The 22,645-nt window shown below is 38.8% G+C and overlaps 1 protein-coding gene across 1 annotated transcript in view; it reads left to right on the top strand.

The window, feature by feature from the left end:
- The first annotated feature begins 13,946 nt into the window (after window positions 1–13,946).
- Xpr1 (xenotropic and polytropic retrovirus receptor 1) overlaps window positions 13,947–22,645 on the top strand; it is a 203,103-nt gene continuing 194,404 nt past the window's right edge. The window contains exon 1 of the mRNA XM_047521453.1: window positions 13,947–14,197. Within this exon, the coding sequence (XP_047377409.1) occupies window positions 14,129–14,197 (69 nt within the window). The 5' untranslated portion in view covers window positions 13,947–14,128. The remainder of the gene's footprint in view (window positions 14,198–22,645) is intronic.

Here is a 22,645-nt window from a genome sequence, read left to right as displayed (position 1 = left end):
CACTGTGGATAACACAACCATGCCCAGTAATAGGCAGATACAGCATGTCTCAATTTCTTTTTCTTATGAATGCCCCTATCATTAAAGTAATTATAAATGTTTGTACCTAATCCTGACCATGACAGTTTTCACTTTCACCACAATAAGAAAAGGGTTGACTCTAATTATACCTGAGTAACTTTGATCCTACTTGCCTCTAGGTGTGATACCTTTCTTCCCACCCAGAATCTCAACCTGCAGTTAGTTAATCAATCTACCAACAAATATTTATTATTTCTTATGTATCCTGTAGTAGCAGAAAACTGACACAGGAAATTACTTTTTTTGTTAATTAGTAATTTTAAACTCTTCAAACCTAGATTATCTAAACCCTCCATTCAAGAAACACTGAGCATTAACTGTGCATCAGTTTCATACTAGACACTAGGGGATGGAGCAGGAGCAAACATTTGTACCTTCGTAGAATTCATTGTCTGGTAGATGACCCAATCCTTAACAATCCTAGAAATATATAGTCACGAACTTTAAGAAGAACTGTAAACTTTAAAAGAACTGTATGGGTGCTATGTGTGATAGGGAGAACTTCAGTTAGATTGGGTGTGGACGGTCAGTGGTATTTAATCTCTGATTTGAAGGATGAGTGGGAAGCAAGGGAGAAGAGTAACATCTTCAGCAGAAGAACAGCACATGTATAGGCCATGAAGTAGAAAACAGCTTGATGCCTTAAAGGAACTGAAAAAAGACTAGCTAAACTGGAGCACAGCCAACGAGGAGGAACGTGAGAAAAGATGAAGGAGAGGGAGAGCAAGAACCAGATCCAGAATGGCCACGGCAAGGGTTCTGGATTCTATCTGTCACCTGTGCCATGGGAAGCATCGAAGGATTTTAAGCAGAAAAAAGCACAATCAGATTTATGTTTTAAAAGATCATTCTGTCATGTGGACAATGGAGTAGGGCCAGATGGGGGAGACCCTAGGAGGCTGTTAGCATGGTTGAAGTGAGAGGCCAGCGGCTGATGTGCTACCGAGTCTGGGAGAAGAAAACAGATTCAAGAGACATTTTGGAGGTAAAGTCAACCAGTTTCTTAGTAGAGGAGTATGAAAAGAAAGCATTAATAAATTACTTAGATGTTAAGCCCAAGAATCCAGAAACGCATTACTTGCTTAGCACTGGAGTCATCACTGAGAATCTGTTCCAGTGATTCTCAAGGTATTCCACTGAGCAAGACCCAAACCCCCAATTCAACATACAGACAGAAAAATTGGTTTTCATGTCAGTATATGCTTTTTTTTTTTTTTTTTTTCAGTGCTGGCGATTGAACCCAGGGCCTGTGTGCTTGCAAGGCAAGCACTCTACCAACTGAGCTATATCCCCAGCCCTCAGTATCTGCTTTGACTGGAGCTTTGTGGTCCATTTCAGAATTTCAGGAAGTGAACAAATAAACTTTTTCTTTGTGACTGTCCTCCAAATACATCTTTTAGGAATAGATATACAGAAAAGGGAAGTAGGAAATAATGAATGTGTTTTTTAATTAAGTAGGCAGTCTCCTGCTTGGTGTCTCCTCCCCATTCTTTGCTTCCTCCTTGACATTCACTAGTACGAGTCTGTAGGAGTTATCATCTAAATGTACTGGCCAAGGTGTACCCACATCTCCTGATCTCCTGCCAGTCACAGGGCCGACTCCTTTGCACAGGTGCTCCCTTCTCTCTAACTCCCCAGATCTGATTCTTCTCAGGCCCTCTCTTTCCCTCCTGCCTAGATCCTGGTTCTCACAACACAGCTGGAAAGATGTGAGATGGAATGCACCATAAACTGGTGGGAAGGACACGCTGGGCTTCCCTAACTGGTTTTTCCTATTATCAATCTGTCATGCAAAGAAGAGGAACTCCTTTCCCCTACAGTTAAGACAATGACTCTCTGCTGTAAGATCCAAGTCAGAGGCTTTTGGTAGCATGTGGAGGAGTCTTGTGAAGGAGATCTTGCCTCAGAGACATGCACCCTGATATCAGGGACACTAAAGACTTACAAAAAAGGCGATATATTTCTGCTCCTAACCTCTCACTTTTCCTAGCTTCAGAGCATTGTTAATTGTGCTGAGTGGGTAACTTGGTGGTAAAGTGCTTACCTAGCATTTGGTAAGATCCTGGGTTCAATTCCCAGCATGGCAAAAAACAAAACAAATCTATTTGAATTTAAAAAGACAGAAGTAATATACCCCAATATTGACAACAGTTCCCTCTGGGACTGAGATGGGGACTTTTTTTTTTAAATGCTTCTTTGCACTTTCCTGTGCGTTCTAAATTCTCTATAATTAGGGTGTATTAATTTGAGAATTGAAGGAAAAAAACACAAAAGTTGAAGTCAAGCTTCTCTGAGACTGGGAATGTCTCTCTTAGTCTATCCCTTCCTTCCTTCCTTCCTTCCTTTCTTTCTTTCTTTCCTTTCTTTCCTTTCTTTCTTTCTTCTTTTCTTTGCAGTGCTACAGATTGAACCAAGGGCCTCATGCATGCTAAGCAGGCATCTTGTCACTGAGCTACACCCCCAATCCAAGTTTTTTTAATACTGTTTTTTTTTTTTTTTTTTAAATTGGGTGTATTTGCAATTGAATACCAAGAGTGTTATGTAACCTAGTAGGGCTTTGAGTTCTCATCTCAAATTTGATACCATTGACCCAAGACCCCCACTCCTTGCATGCTTCAGACTTTTTGTTTGCTAGAGTCTGTCTCTCCCCTTGATTACAGGTCTCTCACTCTAGCTTAAGTTTCTGGCCATCCGAAGTGTTAGAGGAGGATCCAGATTCTGACAATTTGCCTCCATAACAAGAATGGATCTATATGGACCACAAACTGTCATGCTGATCACTCTGAGAGAAAGAGAGAGAGAGAAAGAGGGGGGGAAATGTGTTTTAAAGAAACTGTTTATGTTACTATGCAGCATCTACTGTGTTAAGTGCTGTTAAGAGAGAACACAGTAGGCTTGGTTCCTGTCCCTGAGGAGCCAGCTGCAATTTGGGAAAGATTTTTTTTTTTTCTCTCCAACTTTAAAGGTTTTGCAGAAAGTAGTGATTCTTCTTCTTTGATCAAGACATCTGTGAGACTAATAAAAGACAAAGCCATGTCAACGTGAGCTACATAATGGCCTGCAGCAATTTTTATAGCCTGAATAAAAAGCCAAAGTTCTTTTAAGTAACCCAAACAAATAATCTAAACCACTATTCCCTAATCAGTTTGATTCCAAAACAAAACAACCCTGTCTTCTACCTTTTTATTTTTTGCAGGGTTGTTTTGTTTGTTTTTCTTTTTTGGTCAGGGCTTACTGCAGATAACAGAAAACCACTCTAGCAATTTCAAGCAGAAAGGGCTGAATACAGGGAATTAGGTGCTTTCAAATTCATGGATGGGCCTGCTGGGTGGGCTGCCAGATGAGAAATCAGGAAGGCCTTAAGAGGGACTCTTGACTCCAAGGGGGTATTATTCCTCTTGTAGCCACAATACCATATTCACATTTTGTCACCTGAGGTCTAACTTAGAACCTCCAACATGGACATATAAAACACTAGAGAAAGAGAAAAGAGTAAACATAGGAAATTCATTATGATATGCATAACAAAGCAAGGAAGAAAACTGGGGTCCCTCAGTCAGCTCTTATTTCTGCACCTGCTCCCAAGTCTATAGTTGAGATTATAAATTTCTTCTACTCCCTTCTCATGTTCCTCTTTTTCACACTCGGTCAGCACTGCAGCTGGTAATGTTCTTTACCTGACAGCTCGAACTTTCATCCTAAGGGGTTTGAACTCTTGGTAATTTTTCTATTGGGCTGGTATACATTCAAGCATTTTATTTTTTCAGAGCAGCGTGAGGGGGTGTTCTGGAGATTTCCCCTTGGTTTTTAGACCCACTCCAATGCATCCATTTCATTTCCATCTGTTTCCCCTTGAAAATCAGGATCAATCACTCCCACACAGGGAAACCCTTTCTTGTTGACTTCATGTTGTGAATAACTGCTACTGGCCAAGTGACTGACTCAACTTCCACTTCGATGGAACCATTGTTGCATTCCCAGGAGGGAGCCATCTTTCTCAGGTTATTAAGCCTTCTAAACTATGAGAGAGCCAAGACTGATGAGAAACAGACACCAAAACTTGGTGATTGGGTTCTTATCTGTAATAAGAAGGTGGTACTACATTCTACTTTTTGGTTTCCAGACCCTTCCATCAGACTGAGAGTAGCAGCACCATATATCGGCTAATGGTTAGAGCATTATCGCTTTCTATAGCACAGCACCCCCAACACCAGGGTGATGTTTCCTTGCTGGTACCATAGCCGAGTATTCAACAGGTATTCCATCATTTTTTAAGAGCATGTACCTGGAGGTGATGGGGTACATGGCTCACCAGTGAAATTCATCTTTTCTTTCTCTTTCTTTGGCAGAAGCAATATTGAATGGAGATTAAGGGCATTCACAGACATTACTGATGCAAACATAGCTGGCAGAAAAGGTAAATTCACGTCTAGAACAAGAATCTATTCCAGTGAGGATAAATCACTGCTTCTGTCCCCCAACCCTATGATGGAAAGAGATCGATGTAATTAACCTGCTACTATGTGTTTGACTGGTCTACTTCCCCCACCCCATTCCAATTAGGGACTCAGCATTGGTCACTGTTGCTGTCAGGTTAGAAAATCACACTTAGCCAGATCTCTTCTACTATAGCCAGTTTATTTATGAGTCCCTTGGAGAAGCCCCAGGTGGTTGGTGAAAGGGGCTGATTGACATCTATAGAAAATCATTCTGTGTATCTGATTATTAGATACATCCTTGGCAACAGTTATGGGCAAATTTCTTAATCCCTATGACCCATCCAGGGCTCTTGGCTACAAACAGGAAAATTTGACTCTGGTTACTTAAACAGAAATAGATTTTATTGGATAGCTTTGGGTAGTCCACAGTATTAATGTGAAGGCAGGTAAACAAATCTAAGAAAAAGGCAGAAGCCAAGGAAAACTCATAGCCAAGAACAGAGCTGAAGTCTTGCCAGAGATAAGTCAGGGTAGTTCCCTACCTTTGGCAGTTAACTTCAGACACTCTGCTATTTTCATTGCTGGACACTTAAATCTGATTTAGCCTCTGATTATATGTTCTTCTTATTGCCATATCTTTGGGTATTTCAACATAAGGAAAAATCTGTAGCAGGAGCATCTGTTTGGCCAAATCTGGGCCACATGCTTCTTGTCAAGGGGTTGAAATAGGGACATATGCTCACTTTAAGGTTAGGAGGAACTAGAGTCTTGTCTTGTCTCCCATTGAGACTTAAGAGATAGAGGATCCCAGTATCTGGAAAGACAGCTCCTATGCAGATAGCGAAGACCTAAGGAATGTCATCTATACCCTCTAAGCCTCAGTTTCCTTATCTGTACAATGGAGATAATATCCTTTTAAAATCCTTGTCCTTTGCTATGATATTTATCCTAATATATGTCTGTTTTTACCCATTGCTATGAGGATTAAATAATGTACACATAATATAATAAATCTTTGTTGTTAACATTTCTGTTACCACTCCAATGTCTTAATCCTGAAGCAATTTCCAAAATTCCTAAACTTGGATCCATCCCACGGTCTTTTCTCTCAACTCTTGTTCTGGAATGCTGGAATGACTAGGAAACCATCCAGTTGATTCTACTACGAATGAAGTTTCCAAACTCAAGAGGCCTTCAGGATTGCTCACAAGCCCAACTCTGCTTCCAAGCAAATGGATCAACTTGGTTGCTTTTGAGAGAAAAGGGAGTGTCTGTATGTAAACTCCCTTAGCTTCCTGCCGGTGCAGCACCTCTATGCTAACTCAATTTGCCCTAGTTATTATTATCAACCCCACCTCAAAGCCTGGAATGATATCAGCTCTCACCTCCTCTTAAGGACCAATCTCCCCTTTTGTCTGAACTGTTCTGCCTTCTCTGAGCCCTTGCTTGACCATTCATCTTTGAATCTCTACATTCATTGACTTTTTCCTGCAGCTTGCAGGGTCACGCTCTTTGGACATCACTGGTCTGAGGTTATTAAAATGGAATTCTTGTTGTAGATTTGATAAATGCATTTTACAAAAGTTAAAAGCAGCTCAGAAAAGTATAAGGAATAAAAGTCACTCGAAATCTCTAACCCAGAGACAACTATTCTGAACATCCTTCTTGAGTCTGGTTACTATTCAAACATATGGGTATTTTATGTAGAGAAAATTTATGTCTCTTTTTATTCCTGTATAATCATTTTTTTCTTTCCACACTGAATTATTCCTATCAGAATGTATACATGCTGTTATTTCTCCCATCTTAAAGAAAAAAAAAAAAAAAAAACCTCTATTATTACAATCTAATCCTGCTACCACCTTGTTACTCTGCTTCCCGTTATGGAAACATTCCTAAAGGAATGATCCGTCTCACCATTTCGGCTTTCTCAGACCCAGTCCCCTTTGTGGATTCCTCCTCCTCTTCCCACCCTTTAAGCACAAGAGTGCCCCAGGGATCCTCTTCAGAACTGTTGTCTTTTCTATCCACACTCCCTCCCTAAATGATGTCATGGAGTCCCATGGCTCTCAATACCATTTTTATCCTGTTGACTCATAAATTTATATCTCCATCCAGGGCTTCTCGGCTCACCTCCAGACTCCAAGTTGTCTGACAGGCATCCCCAACACAATTCATCCCAAACTGAACACTTGAGTTCTACCGTCCACCCCGAACATGCTCCTTCTGCTACATTCCTCAGCCCTGTTCTTCAAGCTACTCTGGCAAAAGACCTTGGAGTGAACCATGATGCTTCTCTTTTACTCACATCCTACATCTAATCTACCAGCAAATCGTATTTGCTATACTTTCAAAATATATTCAATTTCCATCTGCTTCTCATCACCTCCACTGGGTATCTCCTGATCCAAATTACTATCATCTCTCACTTTGATCATTTCAGTAGTGTCCATAGAGTGTCTCTGTGTTGTGGGTTGACTTGCATCCCCTCGAAAAGATAATGTTGAAATCCTACCCCTAGTACCTGGGAATGTGGTCTTATTTAAAGATAGGGTCTTTGCTAATGTAATAAAGATGAGCTCATACTGGATTAGAGTGCGTTCTAACCCAAGAAGACTGGTGTATTTATAAGAGAACAGAGACAGGAGAGAGAGCCATGAGGAGACACGGAGGTACATACAAGCAGAATACCATGTGACATGAAGGCAGAGATGGAGTTACACAGCAGCAAGCCAAGAAATACCAAGGATTTCCAGTGACAATAAAAGTTCAGAGAAAGGTACAAAACAGATTTTGCACCAGAGCCTTTAAGAGAGCACAACCATGCTGAATCCTTGACTTTGGACTTCTAGCCTCCAGAATTGTGAGAGATAAATTTCTACTGTGTTAAGCAGTCAGTTTGTGCTAATTTGTTAAGGCAGTCCTAGGGGACTAATACACTCTGCCTCTTCCTTTTCTCCTCTGAAGCAGACTATTTTCCACATAGCAAAAAAATATGACTTATCTGATTGATGCTATCACTCAAAAAATCTCCATTTCTTCAAAAAGTTAAACATAGAAACACCATATGATTCAACCACTCCACTGCTAGATATATGCCCCAAAGAATTTAAAGCAGGGATTCAAGCAGATACTTGTATGCCAATGTTCATAGCAGCATTATTCAAGATAACCAAAAGGTAGAAACAACTCAAATGTTCATCAACGAGTGAATAGATGAACAGTGTGTACCCCTATACAATAGCATACCATTCTATCTTGGAGAGGAATGGAATGCTCATGCATGCTACAATATGGGTAGACCTTGAAAAGATTGTGCTAAATCAACAAACACAAAAGGATGAATATTGTATAAATTCACATATATGAAGTACCTAGAATGGGAAAATTTATAGAGGCAGAAAGTAGAATAGAGATTGCCAGGGACTGAGATGTGGGAGAATAGGGGATGAAGAGTTATTCTTTAGTGAGTATAAGATTTTAGTTTGGGATAATGAAAAATTTCTGGAAATGGATAGTGGTAATAATTGTACAACATTGTGAACATAATGTTCAATGCAATGTTGAGCGTAATGTTCAATGTAATTGAATGGTACACATAAAAATGATTGAAATGGTTAATTTTATGTTATAAATGTAGGCTGCAATTTCTAAATGCATTGAAGAAAGGTGGTCATTACAACCTGTAAAGGCAAAAAAAGAATTCCCCCCAATATACACACCAAATTTCCAAAAATCCAAAACAATTTTTTTTTTTTTAATCTCCAAAGGCCTCAATTCACTCTGAGCCCAAGTCTTTATCTTCACCTGTAAGATCTTAAGCAATATGGTTCCTAATTCCCTATCTGACCTTCTCTTTCTCCTTGGAACACTAGCCACTTGCTGTTCTTTCAACACTCTCAGCACTTTCTAGTTTCAGGGCCTTAGCATTTGCTGATTCCCCTGCTTTGAATTCTATTCTCACCTCCCACTCTCATCTCCAGCCCATATTCACATAGTTCTCTCTCTCCCTTCCTTCAGATCTCTGATTAAAAATCACCTTCTCAGCAAGGTCTTCCCCGACTACCCTATATAAAACCATACAGAAAACTTTTATCCTACCCTTTTTCCTCTCCATATGTGTATCCTCATCTAAACTGCTGCATATGGTTAATGTACTTATTGTCTGTATTCTCCCATTTGACAGCAAAATCCATGAAGTCAGGAAATTTTAGATGCTGCTCCATTATTCACAGTGCCCTGAAGAGTACCTGGTAAGTAGTAGCTGCTCAATAAATATTTGTTGATGGAATGAATGAATATTATAATTTTTTTGATGATGGGTGTTGAAGTCAGGGCCTTGTGCATCTAAACAGGCACTCCACCACTAATCTCTATCCTTAGATCATAAGTGCTCTTTCATAATTTGCAAAATAACCTCATTTCTTAAAATATTCAAGGTATACTTAAACTGTATTGAAATAAAAGTATTTCTACAACTTGCAGAATTGAATAGTAGTGTGAAATTTCATTTGTGAATCCTTTGTTATTCCCCCCACCACCCTGCTTCCCCCCCGACTCCCAGGGAGGAAGTGGGAGCTAGTACTCCCGTACTTTTGTCTGAGTGTTTTTAAATTGTGGAAAGTTTTGAGAACTGATGTGGATGGAGCCTTTCCAGAAAAGCATTCAAGGCACACACAAAGCTTTACATGTATTTTTAAGGAAGTCACAGATCATCTGAAGTTCATCTCCTGAAACCTATTGGGTATATAAGTCTATCATATTTTAAAGCTGGACTGGGCTCAACATAATTGTGAGTGGGCTGTACTTTACTCCGGTGACACCATAGCTTATCCAGCTTCAGTGGGACTTGTACATTAAGATTTGATTTATCTGCAGGTCAGTTCCTCACCTTGCAGCATGATCACTAGTTCTGTTTTTTCAAGCAACAGTTTAACTTTATATTTATCACACATAATTCTAAGTTTTAAAGCAGTTACTTTGTGGTAAGTATAACTGCTTCAAAACTTAGAATTACGTGTGATAAATATAAAGTGTTCAAACTCAGCACTTATGAATTTCTAGATTAATTGCTGTGTATGCTATTAACTTCTTACTCCTGGCCATCCTACAATATGTACACAGCATAAATACGATTTGGGATCTACAAAGACAAAATGCTGTTCATTGCTCTGCCTACTTTAATCCTTCATGCTGTCAAAACTATTTTTTCCCTAAGGTTATTAATGACTCTCAACTTGTTAAACGCAGTGGCTTAGAAGTCATGCTACTAGACTTCTCTGTGACATTTGTCTTATTGATCTCTGCCTCTTTTATGAAACTTCCATTGTTTTATGGCTTCATTGACACAACTCTCTCCAAATTGTCTTGCTGTTCTGTATACATCTCAGCCTCCTTCCCAACCCATCTTCTCCATTTGGCCCACACTAGGTTCTTCTCTTAGTCTCTTCCATTTTACTCTAGATTCTCTTTCCTCAGGTAGGCTTATCAGATTTAATTATGACTTAAGTGTGATTGATTCCCTAGTGTTCAGTCTTAACCTCTCTTTCTAGAGCTCTAGATTTGTATATCCAATTGGAGTACTGCATGTTCCATAGATTTCTAAATATGTAACACATCTGATAATGCCCTAAGCCTAAATCTGCTCTCTACTTGGGTTCCTTATCTCAGTGCATAGCGGCAGCATCTATAGTGTCATTAGGGTCATAAGTCACATCTCCTTCTATTCATTACCATGACAGCAACAATCACATAATGTAGTATTTAAGACCAAGGACTCTGGAATTGGGTTGATGGGGTTCAAACCCAGGTCTACCACCTGCTAGGTGGGTGATCAAGTGCAAGATGCATAACCTCTCTTTCTGAGTTTACTCAGCCCTAAAATGAAGATAATGATAATAGCTACCTCAGGGTTCTTGTGAGGATTAAACAAAGTTTGCATTTGCAAAATGATTAGATCAGCACTTCCTGTGTAGTAAGTGCTTATGAATAAGTTGATCTTGGGTTGTCCCCACTCTCATCTATTTTTCACACAGCTGACAGTTTTTTTTTAAATATTTTTTAAGTTGTAGATAGATACCTTTATTTTATTTATTCATTTTTATGTGGTGCTGAAGAATGAACCCAGTGTCTCACACATGCTAGGCAAGTGCTCTACCATTGAGCTACAACCCCAGCCCCTGACACAGGTTTTTGATGGGCTACCTGTTATCAAATGTTCAACCAGGGGCTAAGTGCTTTAAATGCACAATTTCACTTAATCCTCAAAATAATCTGTGAGGGAAGTGTTCTAATCCCCATTTGAGAGACGAGGAAACTGGGACTTTAAGAGCTAATGTACTTTGCCCAAATTACAAAGCTTGTAAATGCCAGATTTACAATTTTAATTGAGGTCTATTACCAGAGTCAGTGTTCAAAACTAGAAAGTTATACTATATATACTGCTTTCCCAAACCTGAATTAGTCTGTTACATTTAAACTTCTTCAAAGACCCTATGCCTATGCCAATCAATTCCTCCACAAATTTGTTCTAATTCACATTTCTTGCAACTTCCCTCCAAGTGTCTTGCCCTTTTATTTATTAATACATATAAAAATATATATTTTAGTTGTAGGTGAACACAATACCTTTATTTTATTTTTATGTGGTGGTGAGGATCCAATCCAGGGCCTCATGCACACTGGGCAGGCGCTCTACCACTGAACCACAACCCCAGCCCCTCCCCTTTCTTCTTTTTTTCCTTCTTTCCCTTGTTCCTTCATACTTATTGAATGCCTTAGTGTCAGACAGTTTACTAAATTGTAGCCAGCAAGAGAAATAAGCAGTTTGTCTTCAAGAAGTGCATGATCTGACACAAATTATTAATAAGTACAGTAGAGTGATGTAGGAGCCAGACTGGGGAAAGGGACAGAGCAGGAAAAGTTTCATTGAGAAGGGGACATTTTCCTATTTTCCTATCTTAAATGATATTTCTAGTCAGATAACTTCTTGTCATTCTTTTTTTTTTTTTTTTTTTTTTTTTTTTTTTTTGTTACCAGGGATTGAGCCCAGGGGCACTTAACCACTGAGCTGAATCTCCAGCTCTTTTTACTTTGAGACAATGTCTTGCTAAGTTGCTTAGGGCCTCGCTAATTCACTGAGGTTGGCTTTGAACTTGTGATCCTCTTGCCTCAGGCTCCCAAGTTGCTGGGACTACAGGCACGTGCCACTGTGCCTGGGCTTCTTGTCATTCTTTTAATACTCCTGACATCTTACCTTTTGTCTTTGAGATCTTTGAGGTATCCCTTTCCCTGTCAGATTGTTGTCTAAGTCTGGATTTCAAAATCACCTTCCCTGTGATACAATCCTTTACTTTCTGATCACCTGGACATTTGTTTCCTGAAGCAATTACAGGATGTATCACACAGTAGCCTACCTATTGATCTATATGCCCATCATTGACTAGATTGTGATTTCCTCCAAGGAAAAGACAGAGTCTTACATATTTTTGCACTGTCCTTCATTCCCAAAGTAGAATAACTGTAATATCATAGCACTTAATAAAGTTTTGCTAAATGAATAATTATTTGCCTATTCACAAGCAGAAGTCTAAACAAGAGGCCCTTCTGATTCAAGTAAAACTATGCAGATAATCTTTCATAGGCATGATGCTCTGCAGAGAGTGGGTAGTCAATAAAAACCATTCATGTTATTTAATGGTTTTGTTGTGAAATATCTGAAAAAAAATTTTTTTTTTTGTGGTGCTGGGTATTGAACCCAGGCAAGCACTCTACCAACTGAGCTATATCCCCAGCCCTATCTGAAATATTGGTAGGAATCTACTCATGGATAAATTATAATTTTCATGTCTATCTGGTAGCAGGACTCTGGATCAGGCATGAGAAAAATAAAGAACTGGCTTTAGAGTTAGTATTGAGAGTTTCTTTTTTCCCTGGATTGAGCCATGGATCATGTGTGAACTTCAGTCAGGCAGGTACCATACTGCTGGGAGAAGTGTGCCATGATCCACAAAGGTGCTGTAAAGACTTCACCACTTCAGGTCATCCTGACTAAAGGCCCAGGCATCTCTCCTAAAGCTGGCCCTGGTTCCATCTTCCTAGACACACCAGGCAGTCATTTCCTTTCTGTGGCGTGCCTCCTTCCTGGTAGCTTAACCCTCTTTTGAATGTGTCCCAGGGTTTTCACCTCCAGTAGAGGGGAATTTTTATAGTGGGGGGCAGTACCAGGCTTAGGTGAGAGAGTCTTTGCTTGCCTCCTCCTCATCTTTTTCTTCTTGTTTTTGACCTTGATTACCCTTTCACCAGAGGTTGAGGCTTTTGTACAACAAAAGCCAGAAAGACTCATAACCTATGCCGATTTTCCATCATGCCTCATCCTTCCCTTGAGGAAAAAATTACAGAACTCCTTCTGGCATAAATTAGTGGGCAGGGGGAAAGGGGAAAGATTCATGGAGGTGGTGGTGGGGGAAGCCAACAGCAGAGATTGATATCTCAGGATATTGTTCCAGGCACAATATCCCCCTAGTAAACTCTGGGTCTCATTAAAATTGTGAGAATTAAAAGACAAAGTACATGTAAGGGGGTTAAAGCGGTGGTTACAGGAACAGTGCTCAATAAATGTTAACTATTATATTATCCAGGGTTCACCCAGGGCAGGACCTGGGTTTCTGTCTCAAATAAGGTCCTTCCCGACAATCACTCTCACATTCAAGTCGTGCTGAACTGTGTGAATGATCTCTTCCCCATGTTTCCCAAGGGCAGTTCAGCCCAATTCTGGTCTCCTTAGGGGTAGGCTTGGTACTGTATTTCTATGGAATTCTCCTTCCTCCCAGCATCAGTTTTCCTCCCAACCCTCACTTCCAACCACCCAGGAAGCTCAGTCACAAGTCTAGTGGTGTCCCCAGTACTGGTTTGAATCCAGGTGTTGCCCTGGGACTAAACAATTACACTGAAATTCAGAAGCAGCGTGCACTTTTTGGTGTGGCCTTTGAATTCAGCATTTTTTGAGTATGCAAAGTACCGTTTCTTTAAATATATTTTACCTGTTTTAACTACTCAATTTGGATTAATGCTGATCCATTCTTAAGGGTTTTATGAGGAATAAGTATTAAAATGGAAAAACATTTGCACAGTTCTTTCTTTGCAAATATAAACGTCTTGTGTGGATTATTGTTGCTACAGTATTAATATTAATTACAATAACAACACTGATGCTTCACAGGCAGGCGGCAGAGAGCAGCTGTAGGCCAACAAGAGCCAGACGGAAGAGGTCAGGGGAGGTGCCTCCAGCACGTCCGGCCCAGAAGGGGCGGAGAATTAAGGAACTCGCCCAAGCCCCGCCCCCTACCTTGCCCCTTCGTCGGAGCGGCGTAGGCGGTTACCATGGCGATGACGTCTGGAGGGCGGGGCGGGGCGGGGCCATGGAGAGGAGGAGGAAGATGGCGGGAGGGCGGCTCTGAGGAGACCTCGGCGGCGGCGGAGGAGGAGAGAAGCGCAGTGCCGCGCCGCGCCGGGGCCCATGTGGGGAGGAGTCGGAGTCGCTGTTGCCGCCGCCGCCGCCGCCGCCTGTAGCTGCTGGACCCGGGTGGGAGTGAGGGGGAAACGGCAGGATGAAGTTCGCCGAGCACCTCTCCGCGCACATCACTCCCGAGTGGAGGAAGCAGTACATCCAGTATGAGGTACCGGCCGCGACCGGGGTGTGGGAGGACTCCGAGGGGCCACGGTCTTGCCAGTCCTGACCTCCACCGCTGCCTTCCGCGCCTGCTGCCTCCCCGCGCCCGGGCGGACTTTGACCCGCTGCCGCCGGGAGCCACTGCGGCATCCCCGCCGCGGCCGGCCCCGCTGTCCTTCCCCTCCCCCGCAGCCCGCTGCCGCCGGGGTAACGGATATGCAGGCGGCGGCGGGAGGAAGGGCACAGCCCGGGCCGGGGCCGGGGCAGGCTGATGGGAGGGCGAGCTGCAGGTGGGGGAGTCGCGGTGCGAGGGCAACCCCGGGTCGCCGCGGTTCCGCGCTAATCTCCTCCTCCCCACTCACCCTGACCTCTCGTCCCCACCCTGGGCGAGCGCCCCCTTGACAAGGTTAGGTCTTGTTTCTGCTCACCTCTCACCAAGGAATCCTGCTTGCCCCTTCAGTGATTTCCTTCGTTTCACCCAGCGCTCCGGCTTTCCCCCACTTGCCCACTCTTGACAAAGGCTTTGTAACAGGATTGAAACTTGGTTTAAATGTATATCACATATGCAGTGGTTATAGTTTACAAACGTATTGTAACAGCGACTCTGGTTTGAAAAGACGGTGGCTTGTCTTTTTACTGATTGCATGAAGTGTACAGAGTAATCACACATCTTTGGTTTGGGCTCTTATGTTGTTTTGGAATGAAGGGAAGAAGGAGGGAAGAAAATTATTTAAAATTTCAGGTTTTCTGCTAAGTTTTTGTTAGCTAGGGAGAACATCACTATATTGTAAACACTATACCTTACCTATGTATTACAGGAATTATGCTCCCTTTTTCCTCCCAGATTCTGTGATAACAGCTCCTGGAGGGTATTCATTAGTGATAAGGAACCTTATGTCAATACAGGAAAAAAGTAAAGATAATGAAACCATTTATATATTTAGAAGGTATGATACCTGAAGGGCTTTAAGCTTTGCAATAGCTTACTCTCAGTAGCTAGCAGTTCAGCTCCTGGATAGAGAAAGACTTATCTTTAACCTCCAGTAATTCACATCTATGTTATGTGCAGGAACAAAGAGTATAAAATCAATATGAATACATATATACTAGTTTGATTTTAGGAATTAAACTATTTTAGTTTTCTATGTAATTTTTATATAAATTTATTAATAAGATGTTTAGGCAAGAGCAATGAATCCATTTATTCCTATACCCATTGTAATAATTGAAGAAGATGGGGAAAAAGATGTAGGCAGTTTAAACAGAATCTTAAAGATTTTGAATTTACTTGTAACATACAGTATTCAGTAATTGTCAGAAAAGAATGACCTAGAATTATTAATGCCTTCTTGTCACTTAATTTTCTTGTAGTATTTTGTAACCACATTTTGTAAGAGAAGGGGCTAACACTTCAGCCTGTGGAGTTGTTGATTTATTGTTTGTAATAATGTTCAGTCAGTTTTAAAACCTTGGCTAGAGTCCAGATGATGAATTTTATTGAAAGAAGGGTATTGGTTTTCCATCTTTCTAGTAGTAATTTTCAGCACCACTGCCAGTTCTTCATAGAGGCATAGAACATAAGCATGCTAAAGCACATCTTATTCTTGTTACATAGTGTGGAATGCTTGATTTGGGCAGAAGTAACAGTGGCTGGATATGCTGTGATTCATTTTAAGTATTTCAACACTTGACTGTTTCATAGAATTAATTTGAATATCTGGAGCTGAAAGGAGAAGCATAAGATTTAGTCTGAAAATGCAACTACTCTTGATTTGTAATGTCAGTTTTGTACCTGGAGTAACCTCATTCACATAGTTCCTTTGGATGCTATTTCTAAGTGATTACTCTGGGTTGGACACAGAGGGACAAAATTCTTGAGCTTATGTGTGACTGCATTATCTTTCTGAGGCCAATTATTTTTTTTTGAAAAATTCACATATTGTAGATAATTTGCTTTCAATTATAATTACCTGAAATTTGATTCTATAGAGTTCCTACTGTGTGACTCCTGTTCTGGAAAAATTCATTATTTGATAGGCAAAATTAAATAAGGGGCATTTTTCTTTTTAAGTTGGAATCATTAGAGAAATTTGGATAGGGTTGGAATCTTTGTATTATATTGTTTCTGAAGAGTTGATGCTATTCCTTTGAAAAGAATAAAGGAATATGAGTGAGCACATTTATAGGTTCCAGGAATGTGAGCAGCTTAAAAAGTTTAGTGAAAAAGAACTTTGCTAGAGAAAAGGACCTTCTCATAATGCAATAATATGTACTTTCTCGTGTTTGAACATGATGCTTCTAAAACACTATTAGCAGAACAGACACTTGGCTTTGTTTTTCAAGCACTGGTGATGACATTTTGGCATATTACCCTTGATTTCTAGCCTAGGCTGCTTTCTAGTGCTGTGAACCAATGTGAACTATTCAGCTTCTTTGGTTTTTATGTCATCTTACTATTTTAAATATTACTTGAATTAAGCAGAGCTTTAGATAGAAACTGAAGATTTTGTTCACAACTATAATTTTATATATAACATTGTAGATACATGGTAGCATAATAAGTGCTAATTCTTGTATTTGTTAGCCTTGAGACCCTGGGACAATCTTTTTACCTTTCTGGAACCCTTTTATCATCTCTTTAAAAAAAATGAAGACAGGACCAAAACTTCTCAAGGTCTCTTCTATTTCATAAGTTTTTTTCTTAACTTTTTTTTTTTTGTGTGTGTGTGCGTGTGTTTGTGGGGGTCAAACCAGATCATCAACTGCTAGGCAAGTGCTCCACCCCTGATCTACATCCCCAGACTGTTTTATTTTATTTTATTTTGACAGGATCTCACTAAAATGGCTAGGCTAGTCTTGAACATGTGCTCCTCCTCTTTCAGCCTCATGAGTAACTGGGATTATAGGTGTGCACCACCTCTCTTTTAATGGATTGTTAAAATTATTAACAATAGTAGCCCTTCAATATCCTGAAAATTATTAAAGTTGTAATTTAAAATGTGGAGTTCATGGATTCAGTCATAATAAGAATAATAAGCATAAAAGCATAAAAGAATCGAACAACATGAAGAAATCATATTAAGAAAATCTATTTGATGCATTTGTGAATAGTTTTTATGAAGAATAATCATAAATGAGCAGACTGTTTCCCAGTGATCTATTTGAGTATATATCTCAACATATAAAATAGAATATGTCTTTATAATAACCTTTTGATTTAGAATCAGTGATTGTGTATTTTAGAGCTCTGTAATAGATTAATCAAAATTAAACTTAAACCAGTTTCATCCAAATAGACTAGTATGACCATGTTAATATTTTACAGAATATTAGCAAAAGAAGCAAACATTTGGTGACTTAAGTGACTGACTTGTTTTCTTTCCTAGGGTCCTGTGCTTTGGTTTCTCAGGAATCCAGAATTTTTTTTTTTTTTCAGTGTGTACTGTAGTTTTGTAAGATACTAATTGATGAGATCTTTAAATTGCAGAATTTTAGAACTGAAAGGGAATTGAAAGATTATCTACCTCCTTGTTTTTCCAGGCAAGAAAACTAAGTTCCAGAGCAGGTCAGCCATTTGTTTAGTGTATCCCCCCACACCCACGTGCATGTCTCTGGCGTGCGCGCCCCCCCCCCCACCCCCACACACACACAGAGCTAGTCTCTTTGGCACTGGATGTATAAGCACTGGGAGTCAGGTCACACTAGCTGTGTAACCCTGATTAAATTGTTCCTCACTTTGGATTGTTTAAGGCTCATCATCTGCAATGCTGGAGAACTAAACTTGATGGTTTCCAAGCTCATAGACTTATTATCTAAGGACCTACCCAACTTTAAATTTTTGTGCTTTGTTATAGTTTTAGTCATGTTTGTTTCGTGAAAAGTAGAGACCCTAAAGGACTGTTTTTTAAATATCTTTTTCTAAAAATTTTTTTAGTTGTAAACAGACACAATGCTTTTATTTTATTTATTTTATGTGGTACTGAGGATCAAACCCAGTGCCTCACACATGCTAGGCAAGTGCTCAATCACTGAGCTACAATCCTAGCCCTTAAATCATATTCTTAAATTAATAAATACCCTTTCAAAAATTTTTGATGGGATTTTTATCTCTGAATAGAAAGCTAACCCAATGAAACTCTTTTAACTTAAAAAAGGATGATCATTTTTTTAATTACGGGATTTGGGAAAAGAGAGGTTCTGCATAAACTGCACTTTCTTATTTTTAAATGTAAGGAAACATTGAAATAACATTATGATTTTCATTTATAGAACTCTCCCATGAGGCCAGTTGTGTTGCAGGCTTTAATTTCTCAAAGGTATTATGTTGATTAGTTAGGGTTAACTTGTCTTGCTGGAACTTGTTTGAAATTTCCAGTTTGGCCACCCGATGGGGCACAAGCCACACTTTTTCTCTAAGGCACTTCTGCAAATGAAAGTACTGTATAGTATATTTAAGATAACACTTGTAAATGATTATGTTAGTGAGATGTCTGGCATTTATAAATGTTTCTTACATGAGTGAATAAATGTAAAGATGGGAAGCTATAACTGTTCTTTATTATTTTTGTACGTATGCTAGGGTGAGTATGCTAGTAAGATTATACTTGTCCATCCATCCCTGAAGTTTGGTTTTGGATCAAGTTTTGGGTGAAGGCCCAGATCATAAGAACCTAAGAATCTTATTTCACCTGAGGTGACCATGGAAAATTAGTCCTGGCTTCAAATTTAGCCCCATTCTGGAAAGTATTTGAGAGACTGATGGAGTCATGGTAGTGAGTGATTTCAGGTATGTTTGAGTTGTAGACCCCAAAAGAGTGTGTCTAGTGCCCCCATGGAGTAAAAGAAGATAGTATTAAAACTGTTAATTTTATTTATTTTTAGGCATGTGGAAAGGAAGAAATAAAATTTCACTAATATTTAATGAATGAATTGATATAGTACTCTTGCTAAAGAACCCATACACAAGAATTCTAAGGGAAACAGGATTGCCCATGATTTCCTTACTTGTTTTCTTTGACAGATTACAATTAATCCAGTAATGGGAGCATAGTTAAATGAATGTATAAATATTATCAAATTTTAACCAAACTAACCCTTATGAGGTGGACATAACTTAAAAAGTCCTGTAAAGAAGCCAAAACAGTAATACCAATAATACAGGCACAAGTGAACAAGAAGAAAATAACAGGACAGTTCTACTTTTAGTACTAGCTTTTGGTTATCCAAATTACAGATATAAACAATAACATTTTAATAGACCTGATAAATTTACTGAGAAATTTCAAAATTATCAAGACATTAGGATAACTTTGAAATAAGTTCTTACATCCACTTTCATCCACAGTTGACTCCACTCTGTGCAATATATTTTGAATATCCTGCCTTGTAAGGTCTAGTTTTCAGTTTATATCCATTATAATTAAGTTCAACATAGACCTGAACTTCGAATTGAACCTTTGAAATACTTTGATAATATCTAAGATAAAAAGTATTTTTGTACTGTTCATAAATGAAAGATAAAAATTAAATTATCCTTGTTTCATCTTTTTAAAACTTAAAAATTCTTTGTTTTATAATGTACACAGTTGTAGATGGGTGTAGGTAATAAATAGATAAACATATACTGGTGGTGCATAATAAAATTTAAAAAAAGTTTGGTTAGGGATGTGCCATAATAAAAGTTTGGAAGATGTTGCCCAAGTTGTACAGATTAATCAAAGCTGGTTTATGTGGTGCTTGATGTTGAATTGGCCTTTGGGATTGAGAGAGAGTTAAAAGTCACTAGGGTTCTTGTCTAGTATATTTGCCTTTTCAGGTCTCTCCTTTCTTAGTAAATGCAAAAAAAACAAGTAGACCAAGTTCATGAACAGAAATCTTAAAAATTATTCTTTTATTTGACAAATATTTATAAAACCTTACTATTTGCTATAGACTGATAGATTTTAAATTCTGGCCCTCTCATTTTCTGGTATTGTATTTCAGTCAACTTGGTGTTTTCAAAATTAAAAATGGTGTAGAAAGAGAAGATTGTCGATTATTGACTTGGAATGTGTTCATACATTTTGATCACTAGTATAAATGCTGCTTACATATCTTGAAGTCTGATTTGTTTAGGCTAAAATATAGTCATCTATTCTTCCTATCACCAAATGTGGTATCTATAAGTACTGATCAGAAAATCCTTTAAAAATTATTTATTTGCTAGAGGTCAAAGGAAAGTGTAAATAATCTTATTTTGTGAATGTAACAATTTTCAAATACTTTGTAATAAAGTTAATGTCTGTTTGTTTGGTGCTGGGAATAGAATCCAGGGGTGCTCTACCACTGAGCTATATCCCCAGTCCTTTTATTTTGAGACATGGTCTTGCTAAGTTGTTGAAGTTGGCCTTGAGCTTGCCATCCTCTCGTGCCTCAGCCTCCTGTGTTGCTGGGATTATAGGTGTGCCCCACCTGCACCTGGCTTTCTCAACAAGATTAACATGTTGATTAAGAAAATAGTCACCTCTTATTTATTGAATGTGTCCTGCAGTTTTATAAAGACCTTAGGCTAGAAATAAGAAGATAAATCCTAAGATATAGCTCTGTCCACTGACTATTCACAAACGGTTAGTGAATAAGTGATTTTTTTTTTTTAAGATTGAAAGACTAGAATGTAATTACAGATGTAATCATAGAGGAAAGTGGAACATATTTAGATTATTGTATGAGTTACTTATTTAGTGCTAAATTGATAAAGTTGTAATTCACAGAGTATGTGCTTTGTGGGAGTTTTTTCTTTTTCATATATCTTAAGAGCATTGGGTTCTCAAATTCTTTCCTCCCAGGATCACTTGAAAAAAAAAAATTTTTTTTTTTTTTGGTGGTGCTAGGAATTGAACCCAGGTCCTTGAACCCAGGGCCTTGTGCATGCAAGGCTAGCACTCTACCAACTGAGCTATATCCCAGCCCAACTTGAAATTTTTAAAAAATATTGAGGATTTCAATGTCTATTAATATACATTATATTAGAAACTAAAACTGAGAAATGTTTAAAACACTAGAGCAGGCTTAGGAATGTAGCTCAGTAGTAGACGGCTTGCCTAGCATATCTGAGACCCTGGGTTTGATTCCCAGTACCACAAACAACACAACAACAAACATACACATACAGATACCATTATTAAACAACAACAGCAACAAAAATCCAACAAGATTATTCAAGCACATTTTTTACCAGCCAGTAGAAATATACCATTACATTTTGTGTAGTTGCTTGAAAACTCCTTTGTATACTTGTGAGAGAAAGAAGAATGAAAAAAAGCAGATGAAGTTGTGGTATTATTATGAAAATACTTTTGATATCTTGGGTTCCATGAAAGGGTTTTGAGGATCCCTAAGGGTTCCTGGATTATACTTAGAAAGTTGCTGTCTTGAAGCACAGGACTTCTTCCAGAAAGTTTGGAGATGTCATGAAAAATCCCTCTCTAGTTTTATGAAGCCAATAAGAGGATAAAAGAATCCATAGCAAGAGGATTTTCTGATATTGTTCCACAGCAAATGACAATAGAGAAAAAAGTTGGTTTTTCTGGATTTCATCTGATCCCTAGTTCTACTTACTTTTCTTTGAGTTGAATTAGCAGAAATATGATCAGCTTGTTATTAAGGAGAAAAAAAATAACATTCATTGAGCGTGTAGGAACCAGGTGTCAGCTACTTTACATTATGCTATCTTCATTTAGTCTTCACAACAGTTCTGGAGGATAGATAATATCTTCATTTTACTTGATGCCATAACCAGACTTAGAGGAATTAGTTAATTTGCTCAAGGCTATACACCTAGTAACTAAGTGGAGCCAAATTTGAAATTAAATCTGTCAGACGCTAGAACTCTTGCTTTTGTACCGGAATGGTAAATATAATGTTGGTAGTAGTAATGGCAGTAGCAGCTGGTTTTTTTTTTTTTTTTTTTTTTTTTTTTTTTTTGTTTGTTTGTTTGTTTGTTTTTTGAGAAAAGAACTAAAACTGTATATAGGTTGTTAGCACTGTTATAGAAGGGGGAGACTGAATCTCAAAGCCATTAACTAACTGATTATGTTGATACTGCTAATTGTGTACAGCAGAATGAGATTGTAAGAGCTCATGCTATTAATTCCTACATCATACTGCTTTAAAATAAATAAATCCATCTTTTATAAATATACACATTCAGGACTTTTCTAACCTGTTCTCAAGCACCACTGACTATTCTACAGCATCTGTTTGGTAGGAAGGTGCAGTAATGGCTGGGTTATTTTCAGTTCCAAGCCTCAGCCTGCAGGGTTTGGAAGGTAGTATATTGTGGTCTTAGGATAGACTTCGCTTCTGTGACTTTTTGTTTTCACTCCCTCAAGATTCTCATAGTAACTATTACTGAATAAGCAACTGATAGAGGACCTTATGAAGATGCAACATAAGAAAAAGGCAATGAAATGTAGTG

The sequence above is a fragment of the Sciurus carolinensis genome, chromosome 12 (assembly GCF_902686445.1).
Source record: "Sciurus carolinensis chromosome 12, mSciCar1.2, whole genome shotgun sequence".
In the NCBI taxonomy this organism is placed as follows: domain Eukaryota; kingdom Metazoa; phylum Chordata; class Mammalia; order Rodentia; family Sciuridae; genus Sciurus; species Sciurus carolinensis.
This window is presented reverse-complemented; position numbering and strand designations above follow the sequence as displayed.